Source organism: Hyperolius riggenbachi, chromosome 7 (assembly GCF_040937935.1).
Source record: "Hyperolius riggenbachi isolate aHypRig1 chromosome 7, aHypRig1.pri, whole genome shotgun sequence".
Taxonomy (NCBI): Eukaryota; Metazoa; Chordata; class Amphibia; order Anura; family Hyperoliidae; genus Hyperolius; species Hyperolius riggenbachi.
Genome location: NC_090652.1, coordinates 323,481,124 through 323,499,330, shown reverse-complemented (window position 1 = coordinate 323,499,330; position 18,207 = coordinate 323,481,124). Strand labels below are relative to the sequence as shown.

The following is an 18,207-nucleotide window of genomic DNA, read 5'->3' as shown; positions in this document are numbered from 1 at the left end:
TAGAAAGTCCGCATCAATATGGAACGCAAGAAGGTCGCATCCGAGGGCCACAATACACGTCACATCCGGAAGGCGTCATACTAATACGCCTAAGAAGCGGAAGAAAGTCCGCATCAATATGGAACGCAAGAAGGTCGCATCCGAGGGCCACAATACACGTCACATCCGGAAGGCGTCATACTAATACGCCTAAGAAGCGGAAAAAAGTCTGCATCAATATGGAACGCAAGAAGGTCGCATCCGAGGGCCACAATACACGTCACATCCGGAAGGCGTCATTAGAATACGCCTAAGAAGCGGAAAAAAGTCCGCATCAATATGGAACGCAAGAAGGTCGCATCCGAGGGCCACAATACACGTCACATCCGGAAGGCGTCATACTAATACGCCTAAGAAGCGGAAGAAAGTCCGCATCAATATGGAACGCAAGAAGGTCGCATCCGAGGGCCACAATACACGTCACATCCGGAAGGCGTCATACTAATACGCCTAAGAAGCGGAAAAAAGTCCGCATCAATATGGAACGCAAGAAGGTCGCATCCGAGGGCCACAATACACGTCACATCCGGAAGGCGTCATACTAATACGCCTAAGAAGCGGAAGAAAGTCCGCATCAATATGGAACGCAAGAAGGTCGCATCCGAGGGCCACAATACACGTCACATCCGGAAGGCGTCATACTAATACGCCTAAGAAGCGGAAGAAAGTCCGCATCAATATGGAACGCAACAAGGTCGCATCCGAGGGCCACAATACACGTCACATCCGGAAGGCGTCATTACAATACGCCTAAGACGCGGAAAGAAGGCCGCATCAATCACGTGCATAAATATTAACGCACTGTGCTTGGGGGTAATATTTGACTCTTCTCTCTCGTTTATTCCTCATCTTAACTCCATAACCAGCTCCTGCCATCTCCAACTCAAAAATATATCTCGCATCCGTCCCTTTCTCACTCAAGACACAACTAAAATGTTAATACATGCTCTTATAATTTCTCGTCTGGACTACTGCAACGTACTACTCTGTGGACTACCTTCTAACAAACTGGCCCCGCTCCAGTCGGTACTGAACTCAGCTGCTCGTCTCATTCATCTCTCTTCTCGATCTTCCTCTGCTGCTCCTCTTTGTCAAGCTCTTCACTGGCTGCTAATTAACCAGAGGATCCAGTTCAAACTCCTAACCCTAATCTACAAAGCTCTCCACAATCTCTCTCCCCGGTTCTTATCCTCACTAATCTCCAGATACAAACCCAACCGCAATCTCAGATCGGCACATGATCTTCTGTTGTCCTCCTCTAGAATCACCTCCTCACATTCACAAGATTTCGCACGCGCTTCACCCCTCCTCTGGAATCCCCTCCCACAACACATCCGTCACTCGCCAACCTTTGTTACTTTTAAACGCTCTCTAAAAACGAATTTGTTCCGACAAGCATATGCGCTACCTTAGGCCACTTCCCTTTGTCCTAAGACCAAATTGCACTCCTACTAGCTATCCTAAAACACAAAGCCTCTATATATTTGCTGCATACTACCCCTCCTCCTGTTTCCCTCCCCCCCCCATTCCCTTTAGATTGTAAGCTCGCAAGGGCAGGGCTCTCTCCCCCTTTTGTGTCTTGGAAATCATTATACATTTAATTCATCATGTTACTATTATCACTGTCATTAACAATTCTATATTCTGTATTCTGTAAGCTGTATCATTTTTTGTATTTTGTCACTAATTATGTATCTTGTATATTGGTGTACACCATTGTCTGTATTATTATGTACCCCATGTTTGTTTCTTACTTTGTACAGCGCCACGGAATATGTTGTCGCTTTATAAATCAATAATAATAAGAATAATATAGAATGTACGCCATGGAAGCATGGTGCTATGTGGCACCATCTTGTGGCCAAATTTGAGAATGCAGGAAAAATTAATTGAAAGCCAATTGCTTGCCATATAGGTTGGGTACCACATATTAAAATAATGAATCTGGATACTTACAGCCATCGGGTATCCATAGGGGGAGACATATCAACTTAAATTGAAAGATAAATATCATTAATTATCTATTACAAACTCACCACCCCATTGGAACGACCCGATGACCCAAGTCAGATTCTCCACATCTGAAAAAGGAGTAAAAAGGTTAATTAGGAGGGAACACAAGATTTAACTTGTTAAAAACATGAAATCTGAAAAAGTCGTCATCTACAAACTACCTATATATTAAATAAATACAGAAAAAATTATTCCTTTCATTTAGTCCCGAGAGGTCCAGTTGCATTAAAAAAAAGGATATCCAAAAACTTTCTCTGTTAGGGCTGGTGCACACCAAAACCCGCTAGCAGATCCGCAAAATGCTAGCAGATTTTGAAACGCTTTTTCTTTTTCTGTAGCGTTTCAGCTAGCATTTTGCGGTTTTGTGTAGCGGTTTTGGTGTAGTAGATTTCAGATATTGTTACAGTAAAAGCTGTTACTGAACAGCTTCTGTAACAAAAACGCCTGCAAAACCGCTCTGAAGTGCCGTTTTTCAGAGCGGTTTGCGTTTTTCCTATACTTAACATTGAGGCAGAAACTCATCCACAATCCAAAAAATGCCTCACCTCGGGAGTATGCGTTTCTGCAAAACGCCTCCCGCTCTGGTGTGCACCAGCCCATTGAGATACATTGACCAAGCGGATCCGCAGCCACAAGCGGCTACAGAAATGCTGAAAAAGCCGCTTGGTGTGCACCAGCCCTAAGAGTTTACGATTCCAGTCACCCCCTCTTCTATCTCGTTTTACCTGTTCTATACCTAGAAAACTCAAAACAGTTACATCAGATCCATGACACTGTTGTATATGTTCAATAACTCTTGAACACCCAATACCACTATGAATAGATCTACAGTGGGCCTGGTACCGATCCTTTAGCACAGGGGTAGGGAACCTTGGCTCTCCAGCTGTGATAAAACTACAAATCCCAGCATGCATTTGCCTTTATTAATCATGACTTTGGCTGTCAGACTCCTGCAATGCATTGTGGGACTTGTAGTTCCTTAACAGCTGGAGAGCCAAGGTTCCCTACCCCTGCTTTAGCATATTAATAGTCTCCCTTATATAAATTCTCTGACAGGGGCAGACTAATGCATAAACCAGACCCCTTGTCCTGCAATTAATGAATTGTTTAATCTAACAGGTTTTCCCAAAATGGCTTAAGGAGTTACCTTGTATAATAAAATTACAACAAGAGCAATTATGACATTTAAAATTACCTAGTGGTCGGTGTGAATCCAGCCAAGAGGTAGTTTGAGGACTTGTAAATTCACTACGGGTCAGTTTATCTTTTAGATTGGGGACTCGTTTATAGGAGACACAGGGTGGGAGGGAGCTCCTGTCTTTTAGCGATTTATCCTGTTGTATAATTCACCAGTTCCTGTTAATAGCCTGTTTAATTGACTCATACATTGGTGAGAAGGAAAAATGCATAAAAAATCTATTTTGAGCATGGCGACCATCTTTTCAGGATAGCAGAGAACCTCTATCTCTATTAGCAGCCTTCGAATATGCCTGTTCAATAATATTTAGTTCATAACCCCTCTGGGAGAGTCTAACTTTTAAGTTTGAGGACTGTTCCACAAAATCTTCCCATGTAGTGGCGTTCCTCCGAAGACGGAGGAATTGTCCATAGGGGACTCCTTTAACAGTAGCTGGTGGATGGTAGCTAGTAGCGCTTAACAGAGAATTAACTGCCGTTTTCTTTCTATAAGTTTTTGTTAGAATAACTCCCTCTAATACTGATATGTCTAGATCTAGAAAATCAAGATGCTGATCTCCCCAGAAATGGGTGAAGGACATATTTACATCATTAGAATTGATATACAACATAAATTCTTCAAATTCCTCACGTCGCCCCTCCCACACCACCAAAATGTCATCTATATAGCGGATCCAGAGTTTTATCCGCTCCAGGAACCCATTCCTCGATGCATAAATATATTTTGCCTCCCAGTGGCCCATGAAGAGGCCGGCATAGGTAGGGGCCACAGGGGTCCCCATCGCCGTGCCGACCTCCTGATGGTACCACCGGCAGTCAAAGAGGAATGAGTTCCTGGTGAGAACAAACTCCAGACCCGCCAAACAAACCATTGCATGGCCTCCTGTTCAATCAATTTAGGTATAAATTCTCTAATCGCCTCTAAACCATCACAATGACAGATGCGACTATATAATGAGACCACATCAATAGAAGCAAAATGGTAATCCTGACTGCCATTCAAAATTATTTAGAACATTCAGCACTTCAACAGTATCTCCTACAAAGGAAGGGAGAGATCTAAGGAGGGGTCGTAACTGGAAGTCCAGATATTGGGATAGAGATTCGGTCAAAGAACCAATGGCTGAAACGATAGGGCGGCCCGGTGGGTTTTCCCTAGACTTGTGTATTTTAGGAATACAATACCACACCAGGCTGCATGGATTTTGAGGAATACGTTTATTGGCCATGGTTCTATCGATGGCTTCATCACGAACTCCCTTTTGATAATAATTTTTTGAGTTCTCCGATATATTTCAAAGTTGGATCAGAAGATAATTTAGAATAAGTAGAACCGTCCTCCAGCTGTCTATGGCATTCCCGAAGATAATCTTCTGTTGAGAGAACCACCACTCCTCCCCCCTTTTCCGCCTCTCTTATAGTTAGATCTGACCTTGAGGTTAGCCATTTGAGTGACTCTTTTTCTGCCCAAGTCAAATTAGAGGTGGCTTTAGGGTAAATTAGTGCCTTACAATCCTCAAGGACCCTATGTTGGAAAAGTTCCACAGAACCGCCTGGCACAGTCGGGGGATTAAAAAGGGATCGGTTACCTATATTATATGGTAGAGGGCGCTGAATGTTCACTAAATTGGGAGGGAGGGCTTCAGAAAGTTCACACAAATCTCTTAATGTATCTCTATCCCAATAGTCCTCAGATATACTTACTAAAGGAGGCACAGATTTCAACTCTTCAGTCATTGTGTGCTCTGATGGCTTTTGCTTAGAAAAAAAGAACCTATGCAATGATAGTTTACGAGTATTTAGAAAAAGTCCCTGTTCAAATTTAGCAAAATCAAAATTGGCAGTGGGGCAAAAATTCAAACCCTTGTTGAGTAGAGAGTATGTTGCATCACTCAGCTCCACTCCAGAGAGGTTATAGACCTTCACTTCCTCCTGTTCCTTTCTGATCGTCTCGGTTGAGGTTTGGTCCAAGACACTTGCTTCAGAATGCCTCTTTGATTTCCTCCTCCCTCTCCTGATCTTATTCTGTCTAAAGGGACTTCATCTTCTGATGACGATCTACCCCCTCTAGACGAGCCCTGAGAGGTGGCAGGGTAATTTTGTGGAGACCCCATTCCTGAACTATTGCCAGAAGGGTTACGTCTTCTCCTTCTCTTGTTACTCTGATTAGGACTCCTGAACATTCTATCTTGTCTCCAGGAAAAAACTCTTTGTTGCTCATAATCAGCACGATCCCGAGCAAATTTAGCTTTCTTATCTTTTTTATTTGATCTTGAATAGGAGTTAGTCTAATTTCAAATTTTGTTATAGAAAGTTTCAGATGATCCTCATCGGTGTGTGCAATGATCAACTTTTTAATACTTTCAATTTCATCCAGGATTTCCTGGTAATCAATTTCATTTTCCTCTACCACCAAATCTTGATATGTGAGGATAAATTTTTCAAAAAGTGCATTACACTTCACCTTGGCTGATGGACGGACTTTTGCTTGGATGAGGTGTTTGTAAAAAACGAATCCCTCTAGGGGCTCTCCCAACTGCCTTATACTTTTTTAAGGTAACTAACGTCCAATACTTTCTTACCTCTCTCTCCATCAAATTATACAGTCTGCTCTCCAGGGATTTCAGCTTCTGGGGTGGAGGGACAGTAGCCAGTGTTTGATCTTCCTCTAAAAAGGAGTCTACATCTTTGCGTCCTTCTCTCCTCCATGCAGTTATGGGGTGGTTATGGTAATGTTTCCAGCCTGGAGGAGGGAGCTACTTCTTCCTCCTCTGCAGAGTTATGGGGTGGTTTTGGTAATAGTGTTTCCGGCCTGGAGGAGGGAACTGACCCTTCCTCCTCCGTGCAGTTATGGGGTGGTTATGGTAATAGTGTTTCCGGCATGGAGGAGGGAACTGCCCCTTTCTCCTCCGTGCAGTTATGGGGTGGTTATGGTAATAGTGTTTCCGGCATGGAGGAGGGAACTGCCCCTTCCTCCTCTGTGCAGAGTTATGGGGTGGTTATGGTAATAGTGTTTCTGGTCTGGAGGCGGGAGCTGCCCCTTCCTCCTCCGTGCAGAGTTATGGGGTGGTTATGGTAATAGTGTTTCTCCCATCGTCCTCCAGGACGGCTGCTGCTGAGACATTGCTGTCTCCTGTCTCACTGGAAACACCTGAAATAAATTGTAAAGCTAATTAGGTCTGAGTCCATAAAGGACTCCTCCTCCCCTTCTCATTCAGTTTTTTGTTGTTTCCCATTCACGCTGGACGCCTGATTAGTGAGCTCCCTTTGTTATTTTTTATGGCATGGGGGTTGCCTGGGGCACCCATGTTATAGATAGGCTCTACTGTCTTGTGGTGGTTAGGGGCTGGTAACGGAAGTTTCGGCCCTGGTGGGAGACGGTATGGGAATGTGTTTTACCTGGTCTCCTTCACTCTCGCTGGATTGAGAAGCCACCATGGCCGCCTTGCATGTGCGTGTTTGTGCGCAGCCGGATCGGAGTGGCCGAGTGCTAATCTCGCGGGAGTACGTCGTAGCTATGACGTCACTTCCGCTTCCGGTTTCTGGGAAAGGACGGGCGGGGCGGCCTCCGGAACCAGGAAGTGTGGCTATACAAGCCACACTTGGGCGCACATGGAACGCCGCATACGCTGCAATATGGAGCAGCTGCAGACCTCCAAACCGGCAGCAGATGATACCCAAGCGGCTGTACCTCTGGAGTCGGGAGCAAGTCCGCGGGTATGTGGGTGAGCAGTGGATTGTTTTTTTTTCACATATAATACAGGCAACATTGAATTGATAGAATGTTCTCTGTTTTGTGATTTGTTCCCCACAGAAAGCCACAGCAAAGCTCAAAATTAGATGTAGAGTGTGCAATGCGAGGCTTCAGGAGGGGGCAACTAAAAATATATGTAGAGATTGTTAGACCTAATGCAGACAGTGAAGGATGAGATCTCCAATACTTTTACTGCTTTCAGGTCAGCACTGTCAGTATCCCAAGATCAATCCTCAGTGGCAATTCCAGGGGGGGTAGATCGTGTGGGAGACCCGCAAGCAGATCAGCAAACAGGGATCCCTCAGGTAGGCCCCGTATCCAGTATTCCGGTTTCTTCTGAAGGTTCAGGAGAGGAAGGGGAGGCAGTAGAATCAGATATTTCTGAAACTTCTAAGGCTGTCAAAACGACTCGCTATTTATTTTCTGCAGAAGACACAGAGAAAATATTAAAGGCAGTGTATGACTCCGAACAGATAAAATCGGATATTCCTGTTACCTCGATTCGTGATAACATATATAAGGGTTTGGTACAACAAGCAGTCAAGGTTTTTCCCATACATGACTCCATTAAGGAACTTATTAAATCTCAGTGGAAAGATCCGGAAAAACGTTTATTTATTCCAAGATCTTTTAAAAGGAGGTTCCCCTTCAAAGTGGAAGAAGAATCTCCTTGGGCAAAATGTCCTAAGTTAGACGCAGCGTTGGCGCAATATTCGAAAAACTCGGATTTATCTTTTGAGGATACTGGTGCCCTAAAAGATCCTATGGACAGAAAGGCGGAAGCCTTGCTCAAAAGAGCATGGGATGCAGTATCTTTTTCCTTTAAGCCGGCTATAGCTTCTATTTGCTTGGCTAGGAATTTGTTGAGATGGGTTGAAGGATTACAGAATCATCTAGTGGCTGGTACTCCACATGAGAAAATTCTGGAATCCTTACCGGTAATTACGAAGTCGGTAGCTTTTCTTGCTGATGCAGCATCAGAAAGCCTGAGAGCATCAGCAAAGGCAGCGGCTCTGGTTAATTCTTTCAGACGGGCTGTTTGGTTAAACGCTTGGGAAGGTGATTGTGCTTCAAAAAACAATCTATGTTCCATGGAGTTCCAAGGAGAATTGCTTTTTGGGAAAGATCTTGACGCAGTATTACAGAGATCTTCTGACAAAGGGAAAAAATTTCCGGATAAAAGGAAGAAAATTACCAAAAAACCCTTCATGAATAAAAGAAACCCGATAAGGGGAGAATCCTCTAGGGGTGCTTTTCAGTCAAAAAGGTGGACTTATAACGCGGGCAGAGGTAGGGGGTCCTTTCTGTTCAACAAATCTCAGGGCCCTCCCGCAAAACCAGCAAAATGACTATCAGGGTCCTGTAGGGGGGAGGTTAGAACACTTTCTTCCTGCATGGAAAGAGGTAACCAAAAGTCCTTATGTCTTGAATTTAATCCAGTATGGTTACCGAATCGAATTCAGTGCAGTTCCTCCTCCCTGCAGATTAGTGACGGGGGTCCCAAGGGATCCTCAGTGGGCACAGGCCTTAAGAGACTCGGTAATTTCATTACTGGAAAAAAATGTGATCAGCAGAGTCCCGCTACAGGAACATTTTCAGGGGTTTTATTCAAAGGTTTTTCTAGTTCGCAAACCATCAGGAAAGTTCCGAATGATTTTGAACTTGAAATCCCTGAACCCTTACATTGTGGAGAAAAAGTTCCGGATGGAAAGCATCACCTCTGTAAAAAACTCGATGTTTCCGGGAGCGTTCCTTGCAACTTTGGATTTGGAAGACGCATATCTTCACGTACCGATTCACCCAGCTTGTCAGAGATTTCTCAGGTTCGCGATTCAGATCGGGGAATCAATATGCCATTACCAATTTCGGGCCCTTCCGTTCGGGATTACATCCGCGCCGAGAATTTTCACGAAAGTGGTAGCAGAGGTAATCGCTTTTCTTCATCTCCACAATGTAAGGGTTCTGCCGTATCTGGACGACTTCCTATTCCTTGCAGAAACGGAGGAAATTTTAAAGAAGCAGCTAAATTTTTCAATAGACTGGTTGGAGAAGCTGGGATGGAGGGTAAGCAAAGAAAAATCCCAGCCGAATCCAACCCAAAAAATAGTATTTTTGGGGTTGCTATGGGACAGCACTACACAGATGGTATACCTCCCAGTAGACAAGGTGGAAAAGTTAATACAAAAGGTGCAATTCTTCAAAAAAGAAAAGAGAGTGTCACTAAGAGGAATCATGTCCTTACTGGGACAAATGTCCTCAACTTTTCCAGCAGTGGAGTGGGCCCAAGCTCATTCAAGAGTTACCCAAACATGGTTTCTCTCAGTTTGGGACAGGAATCAGAGGTCCTTGGACAATCAGGTGCAGTGCCCGGACCAGGTCCTTCAGTCCCTTCAGTGGTGGACTTGTCAAAATCACCTGTCGCTGGGGAGACGTTGGCGTCAGATGTCCCCAGCGAGGGTTTATACAGATGCCAGCTTGTCGGGACGGGGGGCCCATTGTTCAGAGTTCCAGGTCAGCGGCCTATGGGATCAGGAGATGATAAAAAGCTCATCAAATTATCGAGAGTTGATGGCGGTAAAGCTGGGACTCCTACGACTTCAGGTGCATCTAGTAGGGAAAGAAGTGCTAGTATACTCGGACAATATTGTCACGGTATCCTACTTAAAAAAGCAAGGGGGAACCAGAGTTCAAAGTCTGCGAGATCTCGCGTTGACTATAATGGCTTGGGCAGAGCGAAATCTGATTTCTCTGAATGCGGTTCACATTCAGGGAATAAAAAACAGATGGGCAGATTCACTCAGCAGGGGGATGACAGTGGAAGCAGAGTGGCAACTAAATCAGCAGATATTTCTTCAGATTATACAGGAATGGGGATGCCCAATAATAGATCTGTTTGCGACGCCACAAAACGCAAAAGTAAAAGACTTTTGTTCCCTACACCCAGCAGTGCCGGAGAATCGTCTGGATGCGTTGGTAGTGGATTGGCCGAAGGGTCTTCTCTATGCCTTCCCCCCCTTCAAACTGATCCCCAGAGTTCTCAGCAAGATTCAGTTATCAGATTGCACGGTTATATTCATAGGTCCAAATTGGCCCAGGAGAGTGTGGTTCCCAGATCTCCAGCATCTCTTAGTCAAAGGTCCTTGGTACTTGGGCAGCAGGGCAGATCTGTTGATACAGGGAAGCCGGTATCATCCAAATCCGCAGATGTTGAACCTCACAGCTTGGATGCTGAAGAAAGCATCTTAGAGCAACAGGGGTTTTCAAAAAAGGTGATTTCCACCTTAGTAAAGTGTAGAAAACCTTCTACAAGGAAAAAGTACGCAAAAATTTTGAAAGCTTTTTTGTTTTGGAAGGAAAAAAATGGGGTCAGAACGAATGACCTAAAATTTATTTTAGAGTTTCTGCAGAGCGGGGTAGATTTGGGACTAGCAGTTAGTTCACTAAGAGTTCACGTTTCTGCACTTTCTGTTTTTCTAAATAGACAGTTGTCAAAAAATATTTTTGTGAAAAACTTTCTGACTTCGGTAGCCAGGTCACAGCCTATTCCCGAAAAGTTGGTGCCGCCTTGGGACTTATCCTTAGTCCTAGATTTCCTAACCTCGGAAAAATTTGAACCTTTGTCAGAAGTACCTTTAAAATTTTTGTCTCTGAAGGTAGCTTTTCTAATAGCTATCACGTCAGCTAGGAGGATTAGCGACATTCAGGCCTTATCCATTAAAGATCCTTATATGGTGGTTCACCCAGACAGGATAGTTTTTAGACCAGATCCAGCGTATTTACGTAAGGTAGCTACAGCCTTTCATAGGTCTCAGGAAATAATTCTACCTTCTTTTTCCTCAAATCCTACCAATGAGCTAGAAAAGAAATGGAGTACGCTAGACGTTAGGAGAGCAGTGCTAGTTTACCTTCAGCGCACTGCTGACTGGAGAAGATCAAGCCATCTGTTAATTTCCCATTCAGGGTCAGGAAAGGGGTTACAGTCATCCAAGAGTACTATTTCCAGATGGGTAAAGGAAGTTATCACCTTAGCTTATAAAGCATCTAATACAACGGCTCCTACTAAAGTGACAGCACACTCTACTAGGTCTTTGGCAGCATCATGGGCAGAAAGGTCGGGGGCAAGCCTAGAGCAGATTTGCAAAGCCGCGACCTGGTCGTCTCACACTACGTTCATCAGACACTATCGAGTGGAACTGCTTTCAAGCCAGGACCAAAGTTTTGGACGAAAGGTTCTACAGGCCATCATCCCTCCCTAAGGTAAAAAATTTCTCGCTGGTCTCAGCAGCAGCCGTCCTGGAGGACGATGGGAGAAAGCCCCAGCTGCTTACCTGTAGCCGTGTTTCGGCGAGTCCTCCAGGACGGCTGCCTGAGTTCCCAACCCTAAAAAAAAAAAAAAAAAGGGGATAAATAAATAAATTATGTATGTATATAAAATAAGTATACAGATGTGAATGGGTACTCGGGGTTAACTGAATGAGAAGGGGAGGAGGAGTCCTTTATGGACTCAGACCTAATTAGCTTTACAATTTATTTCAGGTGTTTCCAGTGAGACAGGAGACAGCAATGTCTCAGCAGCAGCCGTCCTGGAGGACTCGCCGAAACACGGCTACAGGTAAGCAGCTGGGGCTTTCCGGCCTGGAGGAGAGAGCTGCCCCTTCCTCCTCCGTGCAGTTATGGGGTAATTATGGTAATAGTGTTTCCGGCATGGAAGTGATGTAATGTCCAGGCTGTGAGGTCACCAGTAGCATTTCAGTTGTGTGATGTCATTTGTTGGCTGTGTGATGTCATCGTGCTCTGATGCGTCTGTCTCTCCGTAGGGGGAGTTTGTAGAGGACGGAACGGAGACGCACTTCAGCATTGGGAATCACGATTGCTGCATTAAGGCGGTGAGCAGCGGGAAGAGGAGGGAAGGAATCATCCATACGCTGATTGTGGACGATTGTGAGATTCCAGAGAGCACAGAATAACGGATTCTACACACCTTCAGATTATCAGGGACCAACCAAACCGTCTATGATCTGTCATCGTTGTGTCCAGTCCTCTCCCTGCAAGACACAGACTGTAGTGCCCCCTGGAGGGTGGAGCTGGCACCTCGTCCTTCATGTGAATGTGCTGATCAGTAGCCATATAGAATGGAGGAATGTGACAACTGGATGACGAGGGCGTACATGTGGCATCACTTCCCCGATCACACAGCAGTCAGCAGAGGTGACGTCACTTCCTGATCACACAGCAGTCAGCAGAGGTGACCTCACTTCCCTGATCACACAGCAGTCAGCAGAGGTGACGTAACATCCCCAATCACACAGCAGTCAGCAGAGGTGACGTCACTTCCTGATCACACAGCAGTCAGCAGAGGTGACGTCACTTCCTGATCACACAGCAGTCAGCAGAGGTGACGTCACTTCCCCGATCACACAGCAGTCAGCATAGGTGACGTCACTTCCCTGATCACACAACAGTCAGCAGAGGTGACGTCACTTCCCCGATCACACAGCAGTCAGCAGAGCTGACGTCACTTCTCCGATCACACAGCAGTCAGCAGAGGTGACGTCACTTCCCTGATCACACAGCAGTCAGCAGAGCTGACGTCACTTCCCCGATCACACAGCAGTCAGCAGAGGTGACGTCACTTCCCCGATCACACAACAGTCAGCAGAGGTGACATCACTCCCCCGATCACACAGCAGTCAGCAGAGGTGACGTCAGTTCCTGATCACACAGCAGTCAGCAGAGCTGACGTCACTCCCCCCATCACACAGCAGTCAGCAGAGGTGACGTCACTTCCCCGATCACACAGCAGTCAGCAGAGGTGTCGTCACTTCCTGATCACACAGCAGTCAGCGTAGGTGACGTCACTTCCCCGATCACACAGCAGTCAGCAGAGGTGACGTCACTTCCCTGATCACACAGCAGTCAGCAGAGGTGGCGTCACTTCCCCGATCACACAGCAGTCAGCAGAGGTGACGTCACTTCCCCGATCACACAGCAGTCAGCAGAGGTGACGTCACTTCCCCGATCACACAGCAGTCAGCAGAGGTGACGTCACTTCCCCGATCACACAGCAGTCAGCATAGGTGACGTCACTTCCCCGATCACACAGCAGTCAGCAGAGGTGACGTCACTTCCCCGATCACACAGCAGTCAGCAGAGGTGACGTCACTTCCCCGATCACACAGCAGTCAGCATAGGTGACGTCACTTCCCTGATCACACAGCAGTCAGCAGATGTGACGTCACTCCCCCCATCACACAGCAGTCAGCAGAGGTGACGTCACTTCCTGATCACACAGCAGTCAGCATAGGTGACGTCACTTCCTCGATCACACAGCAGAGGTGACGTCACTTCCCTGATCACACAGCAGTCAGCAGAGCTGACGTCACTTCCCTGATCACACAGCAGTCAGCAGAGGTGACGTCACTTCCCCGATCACACAGCAGTCAGCAGAGGTGACGTCACTTCCCTGATCACACAGCAGTCAGCATAGGTGACGTCACTCCCCCGATCACACAGCAGTCAACAGAGGTGACGTCACTTCCCCGATCACACAGCAGTCAACAGAGGTGACATCACTTCCTGATCACACAGCAGACAGCAGAGGTTACATCACTTCCTGATCACACAGCAGTCAGCAGAGGTGACGTCACTTCCTGATCACACAGCAGTCAGCAGAGGTGACGTCACTTCCTGATCACACAGCAGAGGTTACATCACTTCCTGATCACACAGCAGTCAGCAGAGGTGACGTCACTTTCTGATCACACAGCAGTCAGCAGAGGTGACGTCACTTCCTGATCACACAGCAGTCAGCAGAGGTGACGTCACTTCCCCGATCACACAGCAGTCAGCAGAGGTGACGTCACTTCCTGATCACACAGCAGACAGAAGAGGTTACATCACTTCCTGATCACACAGCAGACAGCAGAGGTTACATCACTTCCTGATCACACAGCAGTCAGTAGAGGTGACGTCACTTCCCCGATCACACAGCAGTCAGCATAGGTGACGTCACTTCCCCGATCACACAGCAGTCAGCAGAGGTGACGTCACTTCCTGATCACACAGCAGAGGTGACGTCACTTCCCCGATCACACAGCAGTCAGCAGAGGTGACGTCACTTCCCCGATCACACAGCAGTCAGCAGAGGTGACGTCCCTTCCCTGATCACACAGCAGTCAGCAGAGGTGACGTCACTTCCCCGATCACACAACAGTCAGCAGAGGTGACGTCACTTCCCCGATCACACAGCAGTCAGCAGAGCTGACGTCACTTCCTGATCACACAGCAGTCAGCAGAGGTGACATCACTTCCTGATCAGACAGCAGAGCTGACGTCACTTCCTGATCACACAGCAGTCAGCAGAGGTGACGTCACTTCCCCGATCACACAGCAGTCAGCAGAGGTGACGTCCCTTCCCTGATCACACAGCAGTCAGCAGAGGTGACGTCACTTCCCCGATCACACAACAGTCAGCAGAGGTGACGTCACTTCCCCGATCACACAGCAGTCAGCAGAGGTGACGTCACTTCCCCGATCACACAGCAGTCAGCAGAGGTGACATCACTTCCTGATCACACAGCAGTCAGCAGAGCTGACGTCACTTCCTGATCACACAGCAGTCAGCAGAGGTGACATCACTTCCTGATCACACAGCAGACAGCAGAGCTGACGTCACTTCCTGATCACACAGCAGTCAGCAGAGGTGACATCACTTCCTGATCACACAGCAGACAGCAGAGCTGACGTCACTTCCTGATCACACAGCAGTCAGCAGAGGTGACATCACTTCCTGAGCAGACAGCAGAGCTGACGTCACTTCCTGATCACACAGCAGTCAGCAGAGGTGACATCACTTCCTGATCACACAGCAGTCAGCAGAGGTGACGTCACTTCCCCGATCACACAGCAGTCAGCAGAGGTGACGTCACTTCCTGATCACACAGCAGTCAGCAGAGGTAACGTCACTTCCCCGATCACACAGCAGTCAGCAGAGGTGACGTCACTTCCCCGATCACACAGCAGTCAGCAGAGGTGACGTCACTTCCCCGATCGCACAGCAGTCAGCAGAGGTGACGTCACTTCCCCGATCGCACAACAGTCAGCAGAGGTGACGTCACTTCCCCGATCGCACAGCAGTCAGCAGAGGTGACGTCACTTCCCCGATCACACAGCAGTCAGCAGAGGTGACATCACTTCCCCGATCACACAGCAGTCAGCAGAGGTGACATCACTTCCTGATCACACAGCAGTCAGCAGAGGTGACATCACTTCCTGATCACACAGCAGTCAGCACAGGTGACATCACTTCCTGATCACACAGCAGTCAGCACAGGTGACATCACTTCCTGATCACACAGCAGTCAGCAGAGGTGACGTCACTTCCCCGATCACACAGCAGTCAGCAGAGGTGACTTCACTTCCCGATCACACAGCAGTCAGCAGAGGTGACGTCACTTCCCCGATCGCACAGCAGTCAGCAGAGGTGACGTCACTTCCCCGATCACACAACAGTCAGCAGAGGTGACGTCACTTCCCCGATCACACAGCAGTCAGCAGAGGTGACGTCACTTCCCCGATCACACAGCAGTCAGCAGAGGTGACATCACTTCCTGATCACACAGCAGTCAGCAGAGGTGACGTCACTTCATCATCACACAGCAGTCAGCAGAGGTGACATCACTTCCTGATCACACAGCAGTCAGCAGAGGTGACGTCACTTCCCCGATCACACAGCAGTCAGCAGAGGTGACGTCACTTCCCCGATCACACAGCAGTCAGCAGAGGTGACATCACTTCCTGATCACACAGCAGTCAGCAGAGGTGACATCACTTCCTGATCACACAGCAGTCAGCAGAGGTGACGTCACTTCCCCGATCACACAGCAGTCAGCAGAGGTGACTTCACTTCCCTGATCACACAGCAATCAGCAGAGGTGACATCACTTCCCCGATCACACAGCAGTCAGCATAGGTGAAGTCACTTCCCCGATCACACAGCAGTCAGCAGAGGTGACTTCACTGCCCCGATCACACAGCAGTCAGCAGAGGTGACGTCACTTCCTGATCACACAGCAGTCAGCAGAGGTGACGTCACTTCCTGATCACACAGCAGTCAGCAGAGGTGACGTCACTTCCCCGATCACACAGCAGTCAGCAGAGGTGACGTCACTTCCTGATCACAGCAGTCAGCAGAGGTGACGTCACTTCCTGATCACACAGCAGTCAGCAGAAGTGACGTCACTTCCCCAATCACACAGCAGTCAGCAGAGGTGACGTCACTCCCCCGATCACACAACAGTCAGCAGAGGTGACGTCACTTCCCCGATCACACAGCAGTCAGCAGAGGTGACATCACTCCCTGATCACACAGCAGTCAGCAGAGGTGACGTTATTTCCCCGATCACACAGCAGTCAGCAGAGGTTACATCACTCCCTGATCACACAGCAGTCAGCAGAGGTGACGTCACTTCCCCGATCACACAGTAGTCAGCAGAGGTGACTTCTCTTCCCTGATCACACAGCAATCAGCAGAGGTGACATCACTTCCCCGATCACACAGCAGTCAGCAGAGGTGAGGTCACTTCCCCAATCACACAGCAGTCAGCAGAGGTGACTTCACTTCCCCAATCACACAGCAGTCAGCAGAGGTGACTTCACTGCCCTGATCACACAACGTCACTTCCCCAATCACACAGCAGTCAGCAGAGGTGACGTCAGTTCCTGATCACACAGCAGTCAGCAGAGGTGATGTCACTTACCCGATCACACAGCAGTCAGCAGAGGTGACTTCACTGCCCTGATCACACAACGTCACTTCCCCAATCACATAGCAGTCAGCAGAGGTGACGTCACTCCCCCAATCACACAGCAGTCAGCAGAGGTGACGTCAGTTCCTGATCACACAGCAGTCAGCAGAGGTGATGTCACTTACCCGATCACACAGCAGTCAGCAGAGGTGACATCGCTAAGGTGATGCATTGATCGTTGAGGTAATCGTGTCTGTACAGTACCGGCAGGCAGTAAGGCAGTGCAGTGACCAGTGATCTCATCTTGTGGGTAGTGGGGGACGGGCAGTAAGGCAGTGACCAGTGATGTCATCCTGTCTGTACAGTGGTGGCAGGCAGTAAGGCAGTGCGGTGACCAGTGATGTCATCCTGTCTGTAGAGCCAGGGGTGGCCAGGAAGGCGGTGCAGTGACCAGTGATGTCATCCTGTCTGTACAGTGGGGTGTGGGCAGGAAGGCGGTGCAGTGACCAGTGATGTCATCCTGTCTGTACTGTGGAGTGTGGGCAGGAAGGCAGTGCAGTGACCAGTGATGTCATCCTGTCTGTACAGTGCGGCACAAGGTTGGCTTAGTAAATAATGTTATATGTGGGTATGTATATCAGAATTAGAACACACATGCATGTGTGGTTGCAGTTCCACCTCCTATTCTGCCACACACAGTGCAATCAGGTCCTCTGACGGGGCAGATTTCAGACGTAGCAGCAATAACCCCCCCTACTGTCAGATTTACCTCACTTCATAGTCTGATCCTTTTGTGAAACCCCCAAATCACCTGACATGTGCGACATGCGTTTACCTGCTTGTACATGTAGTGCACCAGAGTGCAAGGAGCATTGTATGTGGATAGGCTGTGTGTATACAATATTGTATGATGTACATAGCTCTGTGACTTTACTTTTTAGGAATTTATAAATTCTCCTGTATTTCCCTCATTCTGACCCTCCCCCGCCAATAAAAATTATTTTCATGAATATTTTATCCTTAATCATTTTCTGCTATTACTGGTCTCATGTCGGTCCACTCCGAGATTTCATACCACTGCTTCTGCACACGTGCATAGCCTTTCTGTACACGTGCATAGCCTTTCTGTACACGTGCATAGTCTTTCTGTACACGTGCATAGCCTTTCTGTACACGTGCATAGCCTTTCTGTACACGTGCATAGCCTTTCTGTACACGTGCATAGCCTTTCCGTACACGTGCCTAGCCTTTCTGTACACGTGCCTAGCCTTTCTGTACACGTGCCTAGCCTTTCTGTACACGTGCCTAGCCTTTCTGTACACGTGCCTAGCCTTTCTGTACACGTGCCTAGCCTTTCTGTACACGTGCCTAGCCTTTCTGTACACGTGCATAGTCTTTCTGTACACGTGCATAGCCTTTCTGTACACGTGCATAGCCTTTCTGTACACGTGCATAGCC

General features: G+C 47.7%; 1 protein-coding gene across 8 annotated transcripts in view; it reads left to right on the top strand.

The window, feature by feature from the left end:
• FAIM (Fas apoptotic inhibitory molecule) overlaps positions 1 to 17,759 on the top strand; it is a 38,670-nt gene extending 20,911 nt beyond the window's left edge. For 3 of the 8 annotated variants that reach the window (XM_068246308.1, XM_068246304.1, XM_068246306.1), the window contains one exon: positions 11,821 to 17,759. In XM_068246308.1, coding sequence (XP_068102409.1) covers positions 11,821 to 11,970 — 150 coding nt within the window. In that variant the 3' untranslated portion in view covers positions 11,971 to 17,759. Of the gene's footprint in view, positions 1 to 11,539; positions 11,616 to 11,820 lie in introns of all 8 variants that reach the window. The other 5 variants (XR_011022909.1, XR_011022908.1, XR_011022906.1 and 2 more) reach the window with 5 other exon arrangements.
• The last annotated feature ends 448 nt before the right edge of the window (positions 17,760 to 18,207 follow it).